The following is a 26638-nucleotide window of genomic DNA, read 5'->3' as shown; positions in this document are numbered from 1 at the left end:
CTGTTCTCTTACTCAGAGATGGGTAGTGTCTTTTTTCTCTTGTAATAATTTCACACTCTTACTGTCATCTGTCGCATCTCCCTTTTCCCTCTCCTTCTCGTTCATTCCCTCTCTTCCTCCTTTTCTCCTCTTTCTCTCCCTCCTTCCTCTCTCCTCCCTCCCTTGTCAGATAATCCGTTTATGCAATGTCAAATCTAAAGAAGGTAAAAACCCATCCAGGCAGGTGACTTCCAGCACTCCCCAAGAAGATTTCAATTGGGGTGATCAGACTATATATAGAGTCTTCTGTTAAATAAATCAGGGGACCCAGTCCATTAAGGTAAAGACTGGATTGTATCAAAGGGAGTTATATATTTTTTACTTGATTCTTTTTTTTATAATGATTTTTATTTTTTCCATTATAGCTGGTTTTAATTGATTCGTAAGTCCAAAGTACAAGAGCTTAGGTGTCTTTGTCAGTTTTGCATTTCTTACAGGATGGCTCACTTATTTACTTTGCACTGGCTGCACTGGCTGTCCCTTCCTGCTCTAGGATGCTGTTAATATCTTTTCTGTGGAAAGACAGACTCAGCAGGTAGATCCCGCTGGCACCAGTTCAGCCCAGTGGTCCCCAGCAGGCCCTCTCACTGTGAGCCAAGTTGCAGCTCTCCTCCAGAGCCCTGGCCTTGTTCTCTAGCTGGGCAGCTGAGGCAAGTGCCCTGTTCTGGGCAAGGTGACAGTCCCTCTCCTCTCCCTGCACACCAGCTAGGCAGTGTAGTGATACTGTCACGGTTGTCCTAAAAGGGGTACAACCAGGCTTCTGAGAAAAGTAGAGAATACTTGAGAAATGCTGTGTCTGAGGGATTTTAACCATGTCTAGTTTCAAACCATCGTATTTTTCTGGAAGGGGGATGGGCAGCAACAGCAGCTGGACCATTTAATCTTGCAGATTTAGAGTCAGAGTTTTTTGATTCAAGCCTGCAAAACAAAGCAAGTAAAGGATTAGATGGTACGGAATTATGGAAAAATAAATGAGAAAAAAACCAAACCAAACCTCTCGCTTTGAAACTCAAAAAGAAGCTAGTTTGGTTTTGGGGTTTGGGGTTTTTTTTTTGTATTTTGTGGGGTTTTTTGCACTACCTCTGACTTCTGTGGACCTTTGTCTTGTTATTATTTTTTTTTAACCTCAGTTCTTTTGTCTATATTATGGTACTACTTCATATTTGTTGCTGTGGAGAACAAGCAAAATGAGATCATTTTCTAATTGGTGAGCACTGCACTACATGTGTATGAGTTGAGGGAGCATAGCTGGTTAAAACTCTGCCCAGTCTGTACGTTACACTTCACTCGCTGGGTATGGACTAGGATAAAAGAAAACTGTCAGTGCTGCAGTCTTGTGGATTTAAGTTTATATTATGTGAGGAATCGTCCTTAAGAAATTCAAAAATATTTTAGTTTTGTAAGTATAGTAGAAATGACTTAGGAACACTTTGCTGATGCCTCGGTGCCAAAGCGGCCCACGTCACAGGAGGGCTTAATTTTAATTAACTTCAGGATAACTGCCTCTCACTGGGTAGTGCAGAAGGGAGGCCTTTAAAGACCGTGAAACGAGCTCTGCCCTATATTAGTGATGTGTTCTTGAACCATCCACCTCAGATTCACATAGTTAAAATTAAGGGTTAACACACTCTCATAGGGTGGTTGTGAAAATAAAATAATGTGCAGTGTATATGTTGCTTAGTAAAATTCCTAGAGCAAAACAGATACATGACAAATGTTAGTCCCAGTGGTTTTCCCTCTACTAAATATGGGGTATTTGAGATAAGCTTTCAGAATCACAGGTTATTGTCTTCTTTGGATTGGATGATTAAAGGGAATCTGGGGCAGGAAAACAATCTAACCAAATTGCGTATGCAAATTTTCCATAGAGCTATCAAAGACAAAAATCAACCACATGATGTTGTCCTAATTTTCAGCTAGCTTCCTAATTATTTAGTATTGAATTCTGGGATTTGATTAGGAAATAAAGGGCAAATCAGTATAGGGATCAGGGGTTGCAAATGTTGTCTTTTACCTCATTTTAGCTCACGTAGAGGTCATATGTTTCTTATTAGCCACAGACCATATCGAGAGATAGCTTCAAATGTTTTGGATATTTAGAACTAGTATATGTTATATATTAAATATTATACTTATTGTTATATATATTAAATAATATATATTTTAAATTACCTATATAATGCTACTGAAAGTGGATAATTGGGAGAACTAAATCCTTAAAAGTTTCCTGAAAACAGATGTCTGACGCTATAATTTGACACCTCTTTTAATTTGAAATATACAGTTTTCTGATTTGTTCAATTATATTTAGTTTAAAACATGACTTAGGAATATAATTGAGCTTTTATAAAGGTTTTGATACAGTTTTTTGAAGGCTTACCTTTTTTATGTAGGTAACATAGGTAGAAGGAAGTTCACGGTGCATTGTATTTAGAGCTGCATGTGACATGTATGGGTGTATTTGCATGCATGAGTGCACCCACCCATATACAGTAATTATAGCTACTGTCATTACTGATATGCCACGTGCCAAACATCATTTTAAAAGGTTTACATAGACATTGATTTGTTTTCCTCTAAACAAGCCCAGGAAATAATAATAATTAATATTTATCATTAATATTATTCTGTTTTACACATGAGGTAACTGAGGCAGGGAATGGTTAACCATCTTGCACAAGGTTACAGATCCCAAAGTGGCAGACCTTTACATGAAATCTGCACAGACAGACTCCAGCACTGCTCTTCTCAGCTCCTCTCCAGAAGGGGAGGCTGTTGGCTCAATTCCTTCAGGTATCCAGTTACTCCTGCTCCCAGGCAAGTGATGGCCCACCCCACAGACAGTGGGAAGTGATTTAAAAGTACATGCAAAAATTCATGGGGAGTCCTGAGGATATTTGTTCTCATGTTCATGTTCGCTCCTACAACTGTTTTTTTTCCCCTCTCACTAAACACCTGATCTCGTCATGGGCTCTTACACACTGATTGACCCCCATGTTGACATCCCCGCTCTTCATTGCCTAGAACCTCTCAGCACAAGGCAAGATCTCATCCTACAGTTAATTCTTTTTTTATTTTAGGCCATGTATTTTTCAGCTTTTAAATTGTTTTCTGTTACCTCCATGTATAAGCAACCCTGTGCTCAATCCCTAGCCCAGGCTATACTGTAGACCTGCCTGTACAGACCCAGAATCTGTTGTCTGTTGCTGACCACTACCTCTTGCTTTATTGGGAATGGAGGGCAGTTCTGAAGATAAAGTTTTGCCTTAACTCATGACATTGTATTTTTAGGCAACAGGACTTTTGTAGCAGGTGAGGATACTTGAAATGTTCGGCGGCTTCAGTGGAAAATTCTTTCACTTTTGGTCTCCTATCCAAGGCAACATTTTATGTGCTTTTTTAAATATACATGTTATATTAAATATTTTATAATCACTTTTATGTAGCTTATATTATTAAAATGCTTTATAGTTTACAAAATGTGCGGACCTACCTTATTCCAGGAGAATCTCATTAAAAAACAAAAACAAACAAAAAACCCTGTAGGATAGATTAGAAAAATCATTGCTGCAAACAAAGGAACTAAACCCAGAAAATTTGATCTAGCAAAAAATCAGAACTAGTTTCAAAGTCTCATGGCCGCAGAATCAGTGTTTTGCTGTAGGAAGCAGTAGGGCAGATGGTGAGATGGTGAGAGCACAGGTCTGGAGTCTGGCTGAGCCACCATGAGCTTTGTGACCTTGAAAATCTAGAAAGCTAGAGAACCTCCCTGTATCTGTGAGGTTTTTTTTTTTTCTCTGTGAAATGGGAATATTAATACAGTTCAGAGTTGTAAGGATTGGGTTCACATCAGTCAAGTGTTTTGTAAAAATTCTGTTGCGCAGTAAGCATTCAGAAAGTGAATATTGCATGTGCTAAAAAAGTCGTGTGGGTTGGCACTCTGACATTTAGCAGGGTCTAATTGTCTACAGTAGTTAGTGAGTACTGTCTAATATTTATTGTAAATGGAAATAGCACAAGAAAAGCACTTGACTTCAATTCAATTGCTCAAGCAGTCCTTGTTTACTCCCTGGGTAAACCCTTCAAAGGCTCTCCAGTGCCCTCAGGATAAAATCTGAACTCCTTGAGCCTGAGAGCAGAGCTCTCAATGATTTGCCTCTGCCCCATCTCTCCTGCCACTTCCCTCCTGGACCCAGCACTCCAGGCTCCTGTGGCGGAGCGCTGCTCAAGGTGCAGTTGGATTGGGGCAGAGGGGGGCTGTGCTCGGTAGGAAGCTCCTTCCTTCACCTGTAAACTTGATCTTGATCTTTATACCTAGGTACACACAGTAAACCCCTTCCCCATTGCCCAGTATTCTGTACCCATTCTTTTTTTCATGTGTAGCATATCACCCTGAGCTGGAATTGAGTTTTCCTTTGTTTATACATTTCTGATATTTGATAATAACAGAAATCCCTGTAAAAACTAAAAATTAACTGGAGAAAAAGTTCTCTTTTGAACTGAGACATTCCTTCTAACAGAGGTAGTATGATGATTTTCCAACCAGAGCAAGTTAATTCCTAGAAAACTGGCAGGCTTTTATTTTTTCCTTGCATTTACCAAATGCATCAATATGAAGAAAGCTTTACCTGTCTATAAACTCACTGAGAGCCAATCCCAATGCCTGATACTCCGTATGTATCAGTAAACTATGCTACACCCTATAAATTTATGTTTAAGGAATAATGGTCTTAAGTAACTTCTTTGTTTCTTTAAAGATACTGCTTTTCAACACACCCAGTCTCACCACATTACTGCGTTCTCTGGTAGAGCCCAAATACAGCTTTTATTTTTTTGCCAAATTCATAACTAATAAAGTTTAGAATCTCTGGTATTACAGATTCTCTCTAAACTGAGATGTTGCCAACTAAATAGTTTATGATTTGTCAACCAAAACAAATTTATACCAAGAAATTTGGCAGTAGAATACTTTATTTTAGATTTACTGAAAGTATCATTGAGAGGATAGTTGTACTGAGATTTGCAAACTGCTAGGAAATAAATAGGATATGTCCTGTGGTCACTGTCTCTTTGTGATTTAATCAACTACTGTTTTTCCTCTTCTTTTAAGTTCTCAGAATTCATATGACTTGAGCCACAATCAGCCAACATAGAGTATTTTTTTTCTGTTTTATGCTTGACTTAATTTTACCTCTAGAAAAAAACAATTAATATAAAACATCTGTTTCTTAATGGTTTAAATTTCTTGGGAGGAGATGGATTTACTCTTTCATTTGTTCTAGATTTCCTGGATAATTTAGACTGTCACTTACTTTATGAAGCACTTTAGATTTACAACTTGGTAGGAATTCTTCATATTGCAGGGAAAGTAGCAGGAAGATCGATACCACCAAACATGTGAATAGAATAACACTAAAAAATAGGTTTATAAAGGGTAAAGCTTCAAATGGAATGATAATGGCTTTTCAAGTATAGTTTGGTTAATTTCTGGTTAGTGTGTTTAAGTCTAACTAGTGTCTGATTAGTATATTTAATTGAATACCCTTCTGGAACAGATATTTTTATTTACTCTAGAAATTCTAACAAATACATCAGAAGTATCAGTGGGTTAATACTGCTGTTTTCTACTGAGCTGAGAATTCTTTGATCTCAATTTTTCTTCTGGAATGGAGGGACAATGATAACTGCTCTGAAGACTATTGCCATGTGATCTCCTTTTATTATCACGACAATCCCATGAGCTGGATGGTATTATTTCAATTTGTTGGTGGGAGATTGGGTTTGGGGAAAAATTAAGTAAATTGCATTGGGTCACACAAAAAATAAATTGATAGGCTAGAAACCAGGTGTATTTGATATGGAAGCTCTTGGTTGCACCTACTATGTAAAGATTACATTTATTTAAATACACCTAAGTCTTGTGATTTGTATACTATTTATGCATACCATTTTTGAAGGAAGGAATGCTATTTTAGTACACAAACCACATGTTTCATAAGAAAATCAATTAACATATGAATAATATAAGCAAAAGCACATGGAAACGTAGAAAATCTATATCAAGAAAAATCTCACTATCGTCAATGCTAAAGCAGTTGACTAGAAAACTTAGGTGTAAACTTTAAGTACACCATTCTCTTTTCCTGGAAGAAAACCTGTCAGTTCATCAGGAAAAAGCATTTTTTTCCTGACTCTGGGGTTTGAAAGAAGCTGGTCATAGGCTTGTTTTGTGTTTGGGGTATTGAACAAGCCATGAATAATAGTCGTCACAGTTTTCAAAATATGCAGAGCTGATTTTCATCTAATAGTTTCTTATATAAGTCATTGTTGAAAGCCAAGGACAAAATATTAGAAGTGGTTTTCAAATTTCCCTTTTTTTTTTTTTAAGCAGCAGACACTCTTATTCAAAAGAAATCACTATGGAAGCCCAATACATGAGGCAGATAACAACAGAGTTATTAGGTTTCCTGGCTGTTTTAACCTCCTCGCTTCCTTCATCAGCTTGTGCCTCTGAGACATCGTTTTGGAACTATAGGGGCCATTGTGGGCTCTGTGTGAAAACTGCTGTGTTAAAATATAAAAGGAATGTTGTATAACAGATCAATGTGCTGCGATCTTGATGTGTAGCTTTCTAACAATCTAGCTGAAAAACAAATTATAATATATGGTAAAGTTTACTTTAAACCAATGGTTGGTTCATAACCCAAAGGCAGTTATCAGAGCCTGCCTCAAAACATTATTAAATGTACTGTGTCTGGCACCTCCTACATTCGCTGAATCAGAATTCATTAAAGCAAGTCCTATGGAAATCTTTTAAGTTTAGAACCTGGGAATCTGTACTTTTAGAACCTCCATAAATAATTCTGACTTTTGTTCCTGTTAAAGAACCCTTCCTGGAGTTCCTGTTGTGACACAGTGAAAACAAATCTGACTAATAACCATGAGGTTGTGGATTCAATCCCAGGCCTTGCTCAGTGGGTTAAGGATCTGTCTGCCATTGCCGTGAACTATGGTGTAGGTCGCAGACACAATTTGGATCCTGCGTGGCTGTGGCATAGGCGGGCAGCTGTAGATCTGATTTGACCCCTAGCCTGGGAACCATATTCTGCGGGTGCAGCCCCACCAAAACAAAACAAAAAACAAAACAAAATAAAAAACCCTTCCTTAGACCTATTCAAAATGATGTCTGTGGTCTAGGAGTGGTACCAGTCTGCACCAGTATTAATGCAAAGATTAAGAGTTAGCTTTTCCAGACTCTTACTGAGATTTGACACTGTCACAAAAATCTGGCTGTGCAATGGGTAGATTCACCTCATTGAACAGGCCATAGCCCAGCTCTGAAATTGTCTGACTCAAGTTAACTGTGTATAAGGATCACTTGGTGGTGGGGACTTTATAAGATGTGGTCTCCTGGGCTCCACCTGATATCTTAATTTTGTAATTTTAGGAGCATCTAATGGATTTACATTTTTATGTCTTTTTTTTTTTTTTCCATTTCTTAGGCTGCTCCCGCAGCATATGGAGATTCCCAGGCTAGGGGTCGAATCGGAGCTGTAGCCGCCGGCCTACACCAGAGTCACAGCAACACTGGATCCGAACTGTGTCTGCGACCTACACCACAGCTCACAGCAACACGGGATCCTTAACCCACTGAGCAAGGCCAGGGATTGAACCCGCAACCTCACAGTTCCTAGTCGGATTCGCTAACCACTGAGCCACGATGGGAACTCCTGGATTTACATTTTTAAAAAGCATTGTACATGATGCTGGTGCAAGGGACAGAAAGACCACACTTGAATAAAACATTGAAAAAAAAATGCATCACTCAGAAAATACATAAAATATTTTCTATTATTAATCTCAAAAAGGAGAATATGAAAATGTGCTAAAGCTAAAGGTAATATATGTCATTATCAGATAACACTATGCACAATAAGGACATATAAAATGTTAGGGGATTGTAATACAAATATCAGAGTCCAAAATTATTCTAAGTATTGTTTATTACATAATCAATGAAAGAGCATTAAATATCAGAACTTATCCTCCAAGTACATACTTTGATTTATATTTATTTTCCTAAATAATATAATATTATATTCATTTTGACTGTGTGTGTGTATATGTGTGTGTGTATCCCTGAGTGGCAAATCTTAATTCAGATAATTATACCCTAGAGAATCTGACTTGGGGGATGCGCAAGGATTATTTCACAAGTCAGATAAACTCAACTACTCTCAGGGCTAATCAATTGGAAGGTTGAACAATGAGTAGGATACTTCCTGTTTTACGCTCTGATGGATCCCTAAGACCTGGAACAATCCTTGGTACTTACATAGATGCTTAATAAATATTTGTGCAATGAATGAACCTTCTTCGTTCATTGCAAGTGTCCACAGAACTTGAATAGAAGTTAAAGCAGTGTGCTAGACTTTTCCCTCAGTTATTTGTATATTATGTGTATTACATGGGATTGTATTAGGTTGAAGATAATAGTGAAACTGTCCAATGGTGACTTAAAATGTTAAGGGCTTTAGACAAAGATGTTTGAGAATGAAGTTTCAGGGCAAATGTCTGGTGGTTTGGGTTCAGTGGCTTAATGACATCAGAACAGGAATCATTGTGACTTGTGTGACCTTACTCTCAAGCTTATCATCTTATGGTTGCAAGAAGGCTGACGCCTCTCCAGGCATCACATCCCATTCGGAACAAGAAGGGAAAGAGAAAAGAATCATTTAGCTAGGACAACAAAACTTTCCCAGAAACTGGCCAGCAGATTTCTGTTTGTATCTCATTGGCCAGACCTATGTAACAAGATTCCCAAATTCAGTGGATGCTAAGATTCTAGAACCATGATGATCATTTTTTGCTAATGCCCGTCTTGACCCATTGTCTGGTGCTGGGTCATGTTGCCACTCCAACACAAGTGAAATTATGATACCAAAGAAAGAGAAAGGATGTGAGAAATTAATAGCATCAAATAGCATCTGCTACAATACCAACCAAAAGTGAAAGTACTTTTTGACATTTTGACCAGGAATAGATTTTAGGCACCAGGTTAATTAGGGAAAAATGACTGCTACTAGATCATCAATCTTATACCTAGCAAAGATGCATAATTTATTGTATTTTAAAAGACTAACTTAAACATTACTTTTCTTCTGTCATGAATCCTGCAGATTATTTTGAAAAGGATAATGAGAGGTGGGTACTAAAATGTTTATATTTGGCCACCTAAAATTATTGGGCACGATATTTGTTTGTACTTCTGTCTGTATCACTTTATATTTGACTAGTTTGTGATTGTTATCCAAGAATTTCTTGGTAATATAATTATTTTATATTTTAGATAATAACCAAGACTTATTCTCTAGGGTTTATGTCAGACTTCAATTTTAACTAAGCCACAAGACGACATGGAAATAATGACTTGAGTTGTCAGCAGAAATTTGAGTCTCTTCCCATTTTACAGATAGGGCTTCTGGGCTACCCAGTTGTTTACTCTTTTTTGGAAATGCCACCACCTTAAAATACAGACTGTGAATTTGTGCAAGTTTGTCTGTTTTAGTGCATGTTCAGATCTAATCATCATTTATCCTACCCTGAAGGCTGAAAAGCTAATTATTATATAAATTGTTTTGCAGTTTGATATAGTTCATCCAAACATTAGGGGTAATTAGGGAGTGGGGAAAGGATCCATTCCAGACAAAAAATCAGCTTTGCATACATTTTACATTCTTTTCTTAGGTGTTTTTTGACATCTAAGGACAAGGTAAATTTTGACAAACTTATATCCTGTTTTGCACCAGTTAGCATGCTTAAAGCATAATGAATAACAAATTAAAAAAATAAGAAACAGGGTCTCATCATTACCGTTTTGCTTTCCAAAATCTGGTAATTTCCTTTTGTTAATTTGACGCTAAATTGTGATTTCCCCAGGGAAAACTAATGGCTGGTCTGTTTAGATGAAAAGTCTGTATACAATACTGTAAGAGCATTATGGGAGATGCTAACTTCTATAACATGATTTTCAAAACTTACTGGTTTAGGCATTCCCATTGTGGCTCAGTGGTAATGAACCCAGCTAGTATCCATGAGGACACGGGTTCTTATCCCTGGCCTTACTCAGTGGGTTAATAATCTGGTGTTACTGTGAGCTGTGGTGTAGGTTGCAGATGTGGCTCAGATCCCAAGTTGCTGTGGCGGTGGTATAGGCTGGCAGCTGCAGCCTGATTTGACCCCTATCCTGGGAACTTCCATATGCCACTAGTGCAGCCCTAAAAAGATAGAAACAAACAAGCAAACAACCAACAAAAAAACCCATAGCGATTTAGTAAAACTCATTGGTATTTAGAAATTAGGCGTTTCAAAGGGCAGAGCTTTTGGATTCAGTAAGTCAGATATTGGGGCAAGTGTGCTGTAGAAACAAGAGAAAGAGCTTTGGAGTTAGACTTGGATTTAGATTCTCTTTATGTGCTTACTTGCTTTCTGACCTTGGACCACTGCCCTCTTCAGCTTTTCTCAACATCAATTTCTATATCTGTAAAAGGGAGAAAATAATATACCAGAGGGTCATGTTAGGATTAGGTGAAATAATAGTATATTAACAATCTTATATTACTTACAGATACATATAATTTTGTTGGTCTTAATCACTGCTGTTAAAAATAGGGGAATTGTGGCCGACAAGGAAAATCACTTCCAACAAAAAAGCCCTCAGAGTAGCAAACCAGAACCACAGGACTAGCAAATAGTCTCCATGGTGTGAATCATTCTCAGAGGGAGTTGTGAATATGCACGTTAATTTCTGGTGTGGAGGATTTACAGTGTTGTGTAAGGAAGAGCTTTATACTACCTTATCTACATACATTATGTGTGGATCTTAACAGGACTTGAGTGAGTGTGTTCTGTAATACGATAATTTTCAAGCCGGTTAGGTCATCTAATTTTGATTTTTTAGAATAAAAACAATATGTAAAATTAGACAAGTGTGGTTACCACACTTGACAAGGTAGTCACTGAAAACCATATGGTTGGCTCTTTTCACACCATGTGTGCTATGAATGGATCAGACCGCTCATTAGTCGTAATTTTGCTATCTGTGAATTTCAGTGTTACCTTTGCCTAAACACTTTGTATGTGCTAACCAGTGGTTATGAAATCTCAATCCCTCTTCCCTTGAAATTTACAATGGTAGAGTAGTATATCAGCAATTTAAAATTTTTAGCATACATTTCTTTTTTTTTTTTTTTGGTCTTTTTGCTATTTCTTTTGGGCCGCTCCGCGGCATATGGAGGTTCCCAGGCTAGGGGTCGAATCGGAGCTGTAGCCACCGGCCTACGCCAGAGCCACAGCAACGCGGGATCCGAGCCGCGTCTGCAACCTACACCACAGCTCACGGCAACGCCCGATGGTTAACCCACTGAGCAAGGGCAGGGACCGAACCCGCAACCTCATGGTTCCTAGTCGGATTCGTTAACCACTGCGCCACGACGGGAACTCCCTAAAATTTTTAGCATACATTTCTGACTGATGTTTAACTTCCTTCAGAGTTACGTGCTTCATAGTATGACTGTTCTAACAGCTTACTGTTCAAAGAGCAGTGGCTAAAACTTCTTTATGATGATGAAAATATTTTGAAACAAAAAGAACAAAATGAGCAGAAGTGAATGTACTTTGAAACAAACAAAGGCAATGATTATTGCTTGTATTCAATGATGAGTGTCCTAAGATTGAAAAGACAACAAGAATCATCTATTTTTGATATCACTTTGAAAATAAAAAATCTGACAGTTTAAGTAATTCAGTTTGTAATGACCTTTTTTTTCCATTTTGGCTGTGTCCTTGGCATGTGGAAGTTTTGGGGCCAGGGACTGAACCCACAGCTGCAACCTGAGCGGCAGCAGTGACGACATCAGATCCTTAACCTGCTGAGCCACAAGGGAACTCCATTAAATAAATCAGCTTAAAGTGTCATTGGAATTCTTTAAGTCAAATACCTTTAAGTCGGAAGTATCAAGACGTGATAAAAGAAGAATAAACTTTTGGAATAAGAGATTGGAGTCTGCCTTCAAATTCTGCCACTTAGCAATTATATGTCAGCTAGGATATCTTCCTCTGCAAATAACAGCCAATCACTTCTGCATTGACTTAAGCAGCAAATCTGATTATTTCCCATATAACAGAAAGTCCTAAGAGAGGCAATTTTCAAATTTAGATGGATTAGCCACTCTATGATATTATTTGGAGCCAGATAATTCTCATCCCTTCCCTCTGCCAGCCCTAATCCGTAGGCTTTGCTTTCCTGCTGATCTCCTTACTTGCTCTAGATGGCTTCATCACTTCCAGGAAACACCCCCTCTACCCAGCAACTTTCAAGGCAGCCAGGAGTTTCCTTTTCTAATGTTTTCATAAAAACTCCTTTCCTTTGCAGATCACCTTCACAGCTCATTGGATAGACCTGAATCAATAGTAAGAGCATGTAATTGGAACTGAAATAAGTTCAGCATTGCTAAATTGTGAAAGGGGGGGAAGCCTGAATGAAACTGGAGAATAAACTAGAGACCAATTATTCCAGGAAACATATATTAAAAACATTAAGACACAACAAGGTTTGAAGTAGGAAAGTGACGTGACCGCACTGGTGGCTTAGAAAGGTCTTTCTGGATGTAGTATTTTGTAGACATTTTCCGGGATCATGCTCCTCTACTGAGAAACCAGTTAGGAGGTTTGTCAAGTTAAAAATTACGGCAGGGATTTGACTGGACTGCTTATGCTGTGGAATGAAACAGCAGATACTGCAGAGAATTTTACACAGAATAGAGTTAGAGTTGGCGGGATTTGGTTCCTGATTCAGTTTGGGGGTAAATGTGCAAGAAGACAGAGGTGACCCACAGATTTCTAGATGGAACAGCTGGTTCTATAGCATTGCATTCACCAAAATAGGGAACATGGAGGGAGGATTTTGTTATCATTGTTCAGGAACAAACTTTGTTGGTTTGAGGACAGGTTGAAGTTGGAATGACTGGATGTCATTAATGTAGCTTTCAACTAGCAGACATTTTGATAGGTTGGTAGGAATTTCAGGAGAGAGAGATAGACAAGGTATATGGCTTTGTGGGGTTGTTAACGTTTACATTACAACCTAAGACTTGGAAGTTCAAGAACTCCTCTGCAGGGGTTCTTACATAGGGGTATGTGCTAATATCACCTCTAAAAGGCCTGACCAACAAACACAAAATCCATATCCTAACCATTCTCCATCCTAAATAGTCTGATTCAGTATGTATGGGCTGGTGCCAAGACATTTATTCTTTCTGAAAGGTTGTTTTTGATTTTCCTGTATGTCTAGGTCAGGAATTGTTGGTGTAAAGTGATGAGCGAAAATAGTCTACAAAAACAGAGCATTGATCAAAGCTAAGGTCTGAAGGGTTTGTAGAGGAAGAGTAGCTTATAATGGAAAAATAGAGCCAGAGAGGAAAAGAAAACCACAGAAATATGTTGTCACTGAAGATGACAGGTGAGCGTGTCCATGGGGTCGTGACCATATGCCGCCAAAACATAAGGAAAATTAGGAAGTCAGAGCTACATGATTATCACAAGTTTTCACAACCAGTCTTCTAGGTTGTGAGATTATTCTCAAGCAATATTTGGCAGCCGTGCTTTGTGTACAGTAGATTCATCCACACTTAGGGCTTACTTCATGGCCTTTGCATGTCCTGGGGAGGTCACTGCAATCAAAAGATTCTGTGTTCCAGGCTTCACTTCTAAGTGAAGTACCTGGTTGAGGGAAGCAATAAGCAAGGCTTATGGTCTGTAATGAAGGCTTCAGGTGTTGCCTCATATTTTTTGCTTCCTTCATTTTCCTGCCGAATGAGACTGCAGACTGTCCATGTTCTGTTGATCATCTCAGTTTGTTGAGATCATTAAGTGTGAGAACATATATAAATTGCCTAGTAGAGTACCTGATGCAGAGTATACATGGAATAAGTCCCTTTCCCTGTATTCTTCCTTTTTTTTCCTAAAAAATCTTGTACAATTATGTTGCTTGGAATTGCAAAAGAAATTAAGACTCTCCCACTCATTGTCTGTGGAAATAGAATTGATTATAGATTCTTGCTTTCAAGCAAAGATGCCGGAAAATATGCAACACCCCTAAACCTAAAACATAATTTTTACCAAATTTACAAATTTATTTTTTCAAGGGGAAACACATGTCCTCTTTCTCTGCATTCCTTTTGCCAACTGTTCTTTGTTCCCTGCAGCAGTTGTCAAATTATAAAATTTAGTCTAGAAGCAAGAAATCACATCTGTGCTGAGTGGGACCATGGAGAGAGGCTGGACGGCTGTATATCTGGGGTTTATTCCCACAGATTAGTTAAATGTGTGCTGTAATTGAATTCAGTAGCTTTTCTGATATTGTTATATGGAATCAATAAGAAAGCATCCATCAAAACTCTACAAAGTCTTTTCAATGAGACTTTGATTCAATGCCTTTAAAGAATGCCATCTTATGTGCTACTAATCCAGATTATTCTCTCTTCACACTGGAGGTTCGACTACCATTATCATTGTGTTTGTTAATGTGAAGATCATAGAAAAGACAGATAATATAAGATTAAGAATATGTCTTATGGGAGTTCCCACCGTGGCACAGTGGGATAAGAGTCTGACTGCAGCGATTTGGGTCATTGTGGAGGTGTAGGTTTGATTCCTGGTCCAGCACAGTGGAGTAAGGATCCGTTGTGGCTACAGCTGCAGTTTGGATTTAGTCCCGGGCCCAGGAATTCCCATATGCTCTGGGGGTGGCTGCAAGGTAAATTAATTAATTAATTAATTAAAGCTATGAGAAAAAAGCAAAAAAAAAGGAATATGCCTTATGGCTCATGCTTTACCTTTAAGGATCACAGATTCTTTTTTTTTTTTGTCTTTTGTCTTTTTAGGTCCATACCTTTGGCATATGGAGGTTCCCAGGCTAGGGGTTGAATCGGAGCTGTAGCCACCTGCCTATGCCAGAGCCACAGCAACGTGGGATCCAAGTCGCATCTGCGACCTACACCACAGCTCACAGCAACGCTGGATCCTTAACCCACTGAGCAAGGCCAGGGATCAAACCAAAACCTCATGGTTCCTAGTTGGGTTTGTTTCTGCTGCACCATGACAACAACTCCAAGGATCACACATTCTCTCAGAGCATTGCCCATGATGGTGGTGACCAGGTGTCTTTGAGCAGTCTTCTGACACTTCAATCTCAAAACACATCTGAATGCATTATATTTCTGGAAAATCCAATAACATTTTTTTTTTTGCTTTTTGTGACTAATATTAGCAAGATTTTAGGGAGGAATCAATGGAGTCAGAATGATACACAGCAAGTTATGAGTATTTGACAGTTATAATCATTAAAGAGCATATTTGAATAATTAGCTCCAGTTAATACTTAATTATTAGAATGTGTGAAGTTGAGGCCTTAGGAGTCTTTTTGTATAAATTCCATTTTCCTCATTCTGCCCTCCCCTTGTCCTTCTTGAATCCCAACAAGAATGAGTTAGCAACTCTCTGCCTTTTCTGAATGTGAATTCTTAGAAGCTTTTCTCTGTTTGTCCAAGAAAGCATTAAAATTATTAGTGTGTAGTAATAAAATTAAAACAGACATAAGATTAGTGTGAATTAGTTCCTATTATAATATGTTGTTTGATTAGGCAGTTAACCAGTTTTTGCATATTAAAAAGGTCCTGTATTCGTGAGTCTTTCTTTTTCCTATATTAATTTTAGGAATTTGCAATAGCCTAAATACTCATTGACCTCTGTAGAGTTATTTCTCCTGGAGAATCAGTCTTCTTAATTACTGATTAGAGTATCAACCAATATGCCCATCTTCTTTGTAATTATACAGTGGCAGAGGGAAAATGACCTTGAAGGCTGTCTCCCAGTTTAATGGTGTGGCTTTATTTTAAAATATAAATAATAGAATAAAAACATTTTCCATAAAATTTCTGATATCTAATTAATGTCTTCCAGAGCAACTGTGGTATCAAACATTTCCTCTAATTATATTCATTAGTGGCTTCTCCTGGACAAGTTTTAATTAAGTTGTACAATGAAGATCAATACTCATTGTGTATTCATTGCAGTTTACAACAAGCATATATACTGTTCAGAACAATTTAATTACTGTAATTGTAGCACAAAAGTTACAGAGTGACTGTGCTCCATTATTGCCAAACCCCCTTTTAATAAATTCAGTAATGAAATTGAAAAATGAAATTCTGAAAATTCGCAATTATATGTATGCTGTGTCTAAACTGGATTTTATGTCAGTAGCATAAAGTAATGGGGAGAATGGAGACATTACTGGTATCAGTGGCATAGAGCTTTTTCATGCCATCATGGATGTTGAGAATTATTGGAGCATAAATAAGAACACTTATACTAATAGTTACATTGGTTACTAAAATAGAGTTGTTGGCTATTCAGAATACTCTATTTTTTTCTCTAAATAAGACTCCAATGTTTACTACTTTCATTTCCTTATATAGGAGTAGTATTTTGATTCATAAGGAATGCTTCAAACTATGTTAACTTCTGTTAATGAAGAACATGCTGCTGATGCATTGTACAAGAAATTAGGAAAGTAGAGATTTTCTAGTAGCATCGCAAGGTATACTATGGTTTCTCAGCTTTGGCACTAGTGAAATTTGAGCCAAATAATTCTTTCCTGGGGGCAGGAGAAGTTTTGCTGTGTGTTGAAGGATATTTAGTCAGTTACATGCCTGGCTTCTTCCCACAAGATGTCAACAGCAAACATTCTCCCTACTTTTGACAATCGAAAATGTTTCCAGACGTTATTAGATGTCCATTTTGAGAACCACTGGTGTGTGTTGATTCAGCCACATTCTGATCTGCCCAGTGACCAAATGATTCATTGACAATACAGACAGCTATTCAACTGTTCTGAGTGCAGGCTTGGTTCATAGGCATGGGTCAAACATGGCATTCTTTTAAGGGAGCCGTACAATTAGAATAATATGATTCTGTGTAGTCCATGTTTCAGAGGTTAGAATTAGGTGATAATTAAATATTCAGTAATACTACCTTACCCAGACGTAGGAAATGGAAAATCAGAGGTGGCGTCTTGGAGAAGGCAAGTTTAGGAGGTTTATCGGAAATACATGTATGTCACTTTTCACTTCTACCTGAAATTGTCTATTTATCTGAAGACAACCTTTAGACAAGATCATCAAAAGAAAGATAACATTCTTGTTGTAGTTCTTTTCATGTGTTTAGCAGCATATTTCAATATTGAAAATTCCCAATAAATTGTATTAACATCCAAGCTAGTATTGTGAGGTCATTTATTTACTTTTACTGAAATACATTTTGAAGGACAAATGAAAAGTTAGCAATTCGCAAATGTAGCTAGAGCAGCATGTGCAAAGCTTGGAGGTGTTATAAAGCTCTCTCACCCTCTGTATCAATCTGTCTGATATTATGCAGATCTAATTTTATTTATTTATTTTCCCTGAAGCATTGGATCCCAATTTCCTCAATATTATATGAACATAATTAAAATATAGTAGTCTGCAGGTAATTCCCTAAAACACCTAATTTTTCTCTTTTTTCCCAATTGTCAATTCAGTAATGGTACATGTAAATATATGTTTTGCATTGTGAATTTTATGAAATCTTCTGTTTCTAGGAGAAAAGCAATTTCACATAGTAGTGAAAAGTAATATACATGTGTTTCTAATAAACCTCCTAAACTATTTTATCTGAAAACAACCTTTAGACAAGATGATCAAAAGAAAGATAACGTTCTTGTTGTAGTTCTTTTCATGTGTTTAGCAACATATTTCAATATTGAAAATGTCCAATAAATTGTATTAACAGCCAAGCTAGTATTGTGAGGTCATTTATTTATTTTTACATGTATCTTTAAGCCAAAAAAGAGTAAAAATAGTAATTTAAATTAAAGTCAATTCAAATTATATCTAGCCACTTGAGATGGAACTTGATGGAGAATAATGTGAGAAAGGATTTTATATATATATATATATATATATATATATATATATATATATATATATGACTGAGTCACTTTGCTGGACAGCAGAAATTGACAGAATATTGTAAATCAACTATAACAAAATTTTTTAAAAAAATTTTAAAAAGTTAATTCAAATGAAGGTAACCAAATTTTAGAAAGATGCCTGGAAATCTCTTGATTGATAATAATGACTGTTTCAAGATGCATGCTGTATTTCTCATGGCAGGCTATATGAATTCCTAGAATTCACATCATTTTGCCAGCACAGGACTAAGTTCAGTGACTGCCATCATAGTAGAAGGCCTTTAGTTTGCTCATTTGCTCTACTTTATCTAGTCTACACAGATAAGCTGCTGCTCAATATCAAAGGTGAATAAAGTGAATTATAAAGATGAATAAACAGAGTGATTAGGTTTTGCACTCCCCTGATATTTAGTCATGTCTAGACATAGCCCTAGTGCCCCAGAAAAACTAAAATGAGGACAAGGACATTTAAGTTTAACATAGCCTTATTCCCATAGAAACCAGAAAAGCCAACAGTAGAGTGAAAAGAAAAGAGTATGCATCTACCTGGAAAAATTAGATTTAGTGGAGTGACTGGTGATTTGCCAAGTTAGTGGGGGAGTAAAACAGTTTTGGTTTGTTTGGTTTGGATTTTTGCTATTTTAATACAGTAGTTTTTAAGTTAGGTCAGTTTGCTCTACAAAATCATAATCCCACAAATTATTATTTTATTGCCTAAAGCCAATATAATTTGTGTATGCTAAAGTTGATACAAACATTATTTAAGCATGCATTTTTATAGTGAAAGAGCTCAGAACATAATGAGGAAAATAGACAAGTTTATGTATATGTTACAGTATTGAGTTGTACACCCATTTTTTAATTTTTAAATTTGTTTTCATATTAATAAATTAATATAGACTGTTACCTTAATATATAAGATGTGTATATTTGCATATGTGATAGGAAATAAAATGCTGTATAATAAGGGTTAAATGGACCTAATTTCCATTGCATGTAGAGAATTTCCATTTCAGTTGTGATCCTGATTTCCTAGGTCATGATACTTTTATCTTATGTTTTCTTTTTTGTCTTTTCATCTTTTCTAGCGCTGCACCCACGAAAAATGGAGGTTCCCAGGCTAGGGGTCAAATCGGAGCTGTAGCCACCAGCCTATGCCAGAGCCACAGCAATGCCAGATCCAAGCTGTGTCTGCGACCTGCACCACAGCTCATGGCAATGCCGCCGGATCCTTAACCCACTGAGCAAGGCCAGAGATCAAATCTGCAACCTCATGGTTACTAGTCAGGTTCGCTAACCACTGAACCATGACGGGAACTCCTATCTTATGTTTTCTTGTAGAAGTTTTGTAAAAACACATTCCTCAGTCTGTCAGCTGTTAAACCTTTAAATCTTTAGTACCCCAGGCATACACTTGCAGGTAGAAAACCCAGTTGTTACCCTTTTGGGTCCATGGCATGCTCATTCAAAGTGGTTCAGCTGCGCAGATGTCCCGTAGATCCATTTGTTTGAGGTAGCATATCTTCGAAAGATAGTTATCTATAATCTAGAGCTAAAGCATTTTGAGTACACAGCACCTTTTAAGCTGCTTAATTTCAGAGGGACTGTAGGCGCACCTGTTGAAATATAAACTGTTGGTGTGTATGTTTGTAAGTGTGCGTCTGGGTGCAGTTGTGTATACACGGTCTCCCAGGGCTTCCTTCAGCAGTGATGAAATCTGAACTTCTGTCCTGGGAGTTCCAAATATTTTAGGATATCCAGCCCTATCTGAAGTCTGCCTTTAAAAAATGTAGCTAATATAAAAAGCACATTTTGGGCTATGGTTATATCTAAGTAGAAAATACCTTTGGGAAGGCAGTGGGCACTGAACTAAAGCAACAACTGCAAGAGCTGCTACAGTTTCCTAAGCTTGGTTAAGGTTGTGTAGATTTATTTCTTATTTAAATTTGCAATTTGGATTACAGATTTTGGTTAATATCACAAAATTGATACAAGCTTGGAATAGTTTATTGCTGTTTCATGCAAATCATTTCTTAATTGCTTCATAACAGCTTTCCCGAAGACAATAGAGTATGTTTAGCTGCAATTTGATGGCTACAGCTTCATCCCAAGACCTAGGGCCTTTAAAAAAGTGGCCCTGGTCCTCACGGTTTTCTGTGGACCTTCTATTTTTTTTTTCTTTTTCTTATCAATCTTTTCCCTGATTCTTGTTTGACAAAAGAAAAAGAAGCACTTAGGGTAATGATTTCTTTATACATTTTTGCTGTAATTGTTCTCTAAATAGTTATTCAAAATCACTTATTCTCTTGCATCTTAATAATGTTATAACTCTTGCATCCATCCTAATGAATGCTTAACCTATTTTCAGTTATATAAGCAACATGTAATTTTAATAACACTATGAAAATAGTGATGTATTTTTATATACTTAATTCATTTTGGTGTTCTTTCTTTTTTAGTGAATTTGTTGGATTCACGGACTGTCATGGGAGACTTGGGATGGATTGCTTTTCCGAAAAATGGGGTAAGCCTTTATGAAGTTCTCCCTCTGACTTAAACTCCTTGAAAAGACGTAGTATTAAATGTCACGTAATCGAAAATCCTCTCAGCACACATGTGAAGAGGAGAGGGATGTGTGTGGGTGAAGGTGCAGGAGGAGACCCATATTGGCTCTGTCTGGGAAAAACAGACACATAGGGGAGAGATTTTAATGACTGAATAACAAATATATTTTTTTGTTTCTGAATGTTTCTCCATAAAGAAATATGATGTTTTCTTTAGCCTTCAGGAGAATTTCAGATTGATGCAACAAACACACTTTTAGATTGGTCCTAAAAAAAAGAAGAATTAAAAAAAAAAAAGATTTGCTGCTGTTTTGCCCTTATCCTGATTGAATAGAAGATAAAAGTTAATGTGTCAGTGACCAGTGTTGAATCAAACACTGGGACCCACTTATATGTTTCATTCACTACATTAGGAAACGAAAGTATTATCAGAAAGTCCTTGAAATTCCATTAAGATTAAAACTTTCTCAGATTATCAGGTCAGTCATCATTCAATTATTCAAATGTTTTATTTCAATTCTTGAAATTTCCTCTAATGAGAACTTAAAGAAAAGTGCTTCATTGGAAGATCCTTTATAATCAACTAGTGTTTTTATTAGTAAATTATTTTACTGGTGTATATTAAAATAAGGTCTTTGGTGCAAATTAGCTAAGCCATTTTAAACAATATGCATATTAATGTATTTAAGATACTAATAACTTAATACATAAATTATATTAAAAATATTCGAGGAGTTCTTGGCGTGATTCAGCTGAATCGAATCTGACTAATATCCATGAGGACATAGGTTCAGTGCTTGGCCTTCCTCAGTGGCTTAAGGATCTAATGTTGCCATGAGCTGTGGTGTAGGTCACAGACGTGGCCTCAGATCCAGCATTGCTGTGGCTGTTGTGTAAGCCTGTGGCTGAAGCTCCAATTCAACCCCTAGCCTGGGAACTTTCATGTCTCAGGTGCAGCCCTAAAAAGACAAAAAAAAAAAAAAAGTACAATGTCTTCTGCTTAATTAAAAACACATCCATATTATCAGATGGGAAATGAAACCTAAGTAAAATATTGTACATAAAAAGCATTGTTTTATGTAGGAAACATTAATTGTATTGCATGACTGTTATATTAAAAACAATCTAGACTTTAATGTTAACTTAATATTCAGATTTTCAAGCTAAAACTACCCAGCATCATTTATTGAACCACTTTGTGACAAAAACAAATAATATTTTCAACCCCTCATTTTAAGAAAAAATTATTAAACAATTTGAATACTTAAAATTTATATATACAGTGTCTATGTGCAATTCATTTAGAAAACTATGCAGACTAATAATATTTCAGATGATTTTAAAAGTTAATTTTAATTTAAGTAATAAAATATTATAACAGACCTGGTTATAACAATCCAAATGGCCAAAATGTAAAATTTTTTCAGTTGATGAATAAATCAGATGTGTTAATTGGTCCTTCACTTAGAACATTATTTCTGTGGAAATAAGGTAAATAGTATTTTTTTTAAATTCATAATCATTTATGTTAACATCCTCATCTCAGTGTGCTTCTTCTTTTTTCATTAAGTTGGTATTTCTTTACGGTTGTTAAGTGTTATGGTTGCATTGAGAGATGTAACATAAATAAATACAAGGTGTTTGTTAAGATATGAGAACATAAAGATAAGTCAAATGAAAAAAATAAAAGTCCTACTCATGTATGGCTAGTGCAAACATAAAGGTATATATTCTCTTGGTCTCTCTTTTATCTTTCTTTTGCTCTTCCTTCTCCATTCTTTCTTTAGCCTTCCCCTTACTCACCACCTCCCTTCTTTTCATCTTTTACCATCTCTGCACAAGTAGATGGCTGGCTGACTTCCATCTATGAGAACCTGTACATATATTCTGTACTCTGTATTTTTTCACATATCAAAAATGGTTTATTACATAAATATTTTAAATTGCCCTTTCTGAGAAAATTGCTGACATGTTGGGTTGAATTTAATTTTTAATAACCTAAGAAAATGTCATATTCTCTTTGAATCTCTTTGAATTTAGTTTTGTGTTCCTTCTGTTTCCATTCAAAAGTTACTCGGAAAAGGTTTGACAGAGTATAACTTTGAGGGGAAATCTGATGTTTTAGTTATTCTTGCACCTAGACATTTTTAGGGAGATTACTCAATTTTGTATGTAAGTTCTGTATAAAACACAATTGATTCCTTTGTAAAAACATAATTCTTTGCGTCAGAAATGGAATATTTCCAGCCATCCTAACAACTTCATACTTTCTTTTTCTTGCTATTGTAATACTGCAGTGTTAACTTTTTTCAGATTTTTAAATGAGTATTTTTTTCAAAAATCTTGTAATTTTTTGAGTGATGTTTCTTTTGACATAGCTAATGCCTGATGTTAATATTAAAGAAGTAGAAATTAAATTAGGGAAACTTAGTGAATGATCTCTTATCCAGGTATGAGGAATGTGCACAGTATCCAGGTATGTTTTGTGTTGTGTCACCTGAATGCAGATTGAAGAAAGTTCTAAAATTATATTTTTTTTAGGAGTTCCCATCATGGCTCAGGGGAAATGACTCCGACTAGTATCCATGAGGATACAGGTTTGATCCCTGGCCTTACTCAGTGGGTCAGCAATCCAGTGTTGCCACGAACTGTGTGGGTGCAGGTCACAGACGCAGCTTGGATCCTGTGTTGCTGTGGGGGTGGTATAGGCCAGCAGCTATAGCTCTGATTGGACCACTTGCCTGGGAACGTCCAGATGCCATAGGTGCGGCCCCCCCAAAAATAAAATAAATAAATAAAAAATAAAATAAAATTATATTTTAAAGAATATGAGCATAACCAGTACAAGTAGTTTCAATGGAGAGTATATATATTTTTTATATCAGGCTATGTCACTTATTATTAGATAAGCAGTTTAAGTGAAATGTAGACCTTCAGAATGATGTCAGCAAAACTTTTGGAGTAAGGGCATCTGAAACTCTTTTCTTCCATAAAAGCCATGATAAAACTGGAAAATATTATAAGAATTAACTTTACAATAACTCTGGTAATGAACCAAAATCCTGGAGCAATCCAAGGAACAGTTACTGGAGAAAAATGACTATGTCTTGTTAGAATAGCAAGTTTGTGGTATTTTAAGGTACCCTGTATCCTTTCATGCTTCTCCAGCTCTTTAAAGTAGCCTTGAAAAAAAAAAAAAAAATCTTCCATCAAGGAGAAAACCAGCAGTCTGGCAGGCACTAGAGTGGACAGAATCTGTTAGAAGATTCTGCAAAAACTTTATCTCAGAGAATTATTATATATAACCCAATAATGCCATGAAAGAATGCTTTTGTAAGCCTGTCTTAGCTTGTCTGACTCAGAGCTCTCCCAATCTGAAAGCCCTTATTATACTAAGCAAAGAGGAATATTTTCTTCAGAACATTATTTTTTAACTTCAGGCCCTAAGAATGAATATTTTATTATTTTATTTCTTAAACTAATAATAAATACTTACCTTAAATCTAGGCCTAAGAATTGGGCAGGTTCTTAGGAGAAATACTTACTCATCCTTTGTAGTCGTATACACATTCCATACATCTCTTAGAAACAGTCATTGCACCTGCGATACTTTTTTTGTTGCTTTTCAGCTTTAGATTTCTTATAGCTGTCTTCTGTTTACTACCATGCAGTGTTTCTAAAACTTGGCTCAGCATATAATAGAACTTTGATAAATATTTAATAGAAGGATAACTTCTTTTATTTTTCAACTTATAAAATAGGACATACATGACTGAGATGTAGTTTTGCGTAAAGATTAAATACATGAGACTAACCATAGAACTAGGCACAGTTTTTGGTGCTCAGTAAATATCTTTGACCTATTGCATTTCTGTTCTCTGCATACTTAGAGCTCCATCAATCCATCAGGTTTTTGTGTTTCTTTGTTTTTGAATATAAATATATCTGTATGAACTCATTGTCAGCACTGAATGATTGGGAGGTTTCATATAAAATCAGAATTTCCATCTTCTCTGTTTAGTTGGAAATTTCAGAAAGCCAGAGCTAGCATCTTTCTATGACCTCAGCCACGTGAAGCTGAGTTGGAAGAGAGTCAGCAAATTCTCCTCTGATTTGGTTTCCACCTAATATACTTCACTCCTTAAGTCTGTAATGTTGGTTTATCGTGGAGTCACTTTTAAATATTGCACAAGCATTGAGATTTTCTTTTGTTTCAGGAGGGACTTTATTTTTTTAAAACTGCTCTTGTTGGTACATCCTGAGATGGTTTCTTCCTAGTTTTTGGTTGAACACTTCACCTTAGTCAGGACTCATCATTTGAATTTGGACTTCAGCATGTGCATTTTAGCCATGGTGTATAAGATAGACAGCATGTGTATGTGTGTGTGTCTTCTGCCTCATGGTAGCAACTTGAACTTTCCTTCCCTTTTTTTTCCCATCCATATCTAGGAGTACTCTGTTATAGCAGAGTTTGCTTTTGTGCAAATTTGCTGCATTCATTCATTCAGTGGATATGTATTGGACATTTATTTTCGGTTAGAACTCTTCTAGGCACAGACTAAGTGTGCCTTACTTAGTTTGTGCCTGCTTTGGTTAGTTAGTTAGTTTGGTTAGTTAGATAAAGTAATGAAGAAGAGTTAGGTACTAACTAGTCTCTGACACCCTGGAGTTGAGGCAGGATTATTTTGAGCATGAGTTACCAGGGTGTTAGAGCAATGTGGTAAATGAAATTCTTTCTGTTGCCATCCTTTCTTTCTGTACTTTCAAAAAAGTGGCAGAGAGGTGACAATATTTGCTCAAGGTCATTCAAGTTGTTTGTGACACAGCTGGGAAGATTGTTCTTTCTAGTGTATTGCATTTGTCATACTTGCTCTCATATCATTTTTTTCTCATTGTCCTGCCATAGGAAAAAAAAAAGAACTCTTTCGAGTACGTAAATTCAGTCATCACTAACAACGACAGTGTAGAAAGAAATACTTAGACAAAGAAAATGAGGCTCAGTAAGACAATGAGGTTCAATAACTTGCCCAGTTATGTAGTTTGTTAAGAGATTGAGGCCATCATAAACCTAGATCTTCCAGGATACTGTTTATTTTAAACCAGAGGTGAACTCCTACAAACAGGGCTCCAGAGGCTTGACTTTGTTTTTGATGGTTCCCAGAGTTCTAGTTTATGTAAAGGAAGAACTGATGCTTATGAATTTCACCTCAAAGAAAGTTGTAAATGAGCTGGAGTGGGTCACATGCTATTAATCGCTGATCATAATATGAATTGGGGAAATAGCAATAAAAATTTTAAGAAAAAATGTATAGAACCTAGGTGTTAAGATATATGTTATATTGTGTTATGTATATATACATATAACTATCTAATTAAATAAAAGCTAGCTAGCTACTGGATAATGAAAAGTATAAATTAACTTGACTTCCAGCTATATCTGTAATTCACTATATTATTTTTGGAATTTCTGTGAATCTCGGCTTTCCTATCGGTTGTCATCCGTCATCCACTAAAGGAATAGAAAAGATAATTGTTGCCTAAAAAGCTGCTTCTATTGGGCTGATTTTAAACATAGCCAGAAAGCAGCATTTTGGTAGGTAAAAGCAGCAACCACTCAGCTCTTTGGCATTTCAGTGAAGTAAGTAAACTTTGTAAGAGTTTTTATGCAACACCCAAATGTGAGACTGAATAGTTTAATTTCACTTTGAATAAAATTAAGGGGAGGGTTTGTAGACTTTTTTTTTCTTCCAGAAGGGGGTCTTTAATTGCAGACAGAAACAAAAACAAACTGGCAAAACACAGACTGACTTCTGTCTTAATTGATGTAAAATGTGCATAGTTACTCTCTGTAAATTTCACTGTTTATTTGGCTAATTTTTTTTTTCCTCCAGAGTATCTGTTGTTGGTATTTTATATTGAGGTTCTCAAACTTTTTCAGCCTCAACCCAATAGAACATAATTCTAA

The 26638-nt window shown here is 36.4% G+C and overlaps 1 protein-coding gene across 1 annotated transcript in view; it reads left to right on the top strand.

Annotated features, from left to right (window-relative positions):
- EPHA5 (EPH receptor A5) overlaps nt 1–26638 on the top strand; it is a 326237-nt gene that overhangs the window by 7527 nt on the left and 292072 nt on the right. Inside the window, exon 2 of the mRNA XM_047799235.1 lies at nt 20569–20633. Coding sequence (XP_047655191.1) covers nt 20569–20633 — 65 coding nt within the window. The remainder of the gene's footprint in view (nt 1–20568; nt 20634–26638) is intronic.

Source organism: Phacochoerus africanus, chromosome 10 (assembly GCF_016906955.1).
Source record: "Phacochoerus africanus isolate WHEZ1 chromosome 10, ROS_Pafr_v1, whole genome shotgun sequence".
Classification (NCBI taxonomy): domain Eukaryota; kingdom Metazoa; phylum Chordata; class Mammalia; order Artiodactyla; family Suidae; genus Phacochoerus; species Phacochoerus africanus.
Note: the sequence above shows the minus strand (reverse complement) of the source record. Positions and strands in the feature narration are given on the sequence as shown.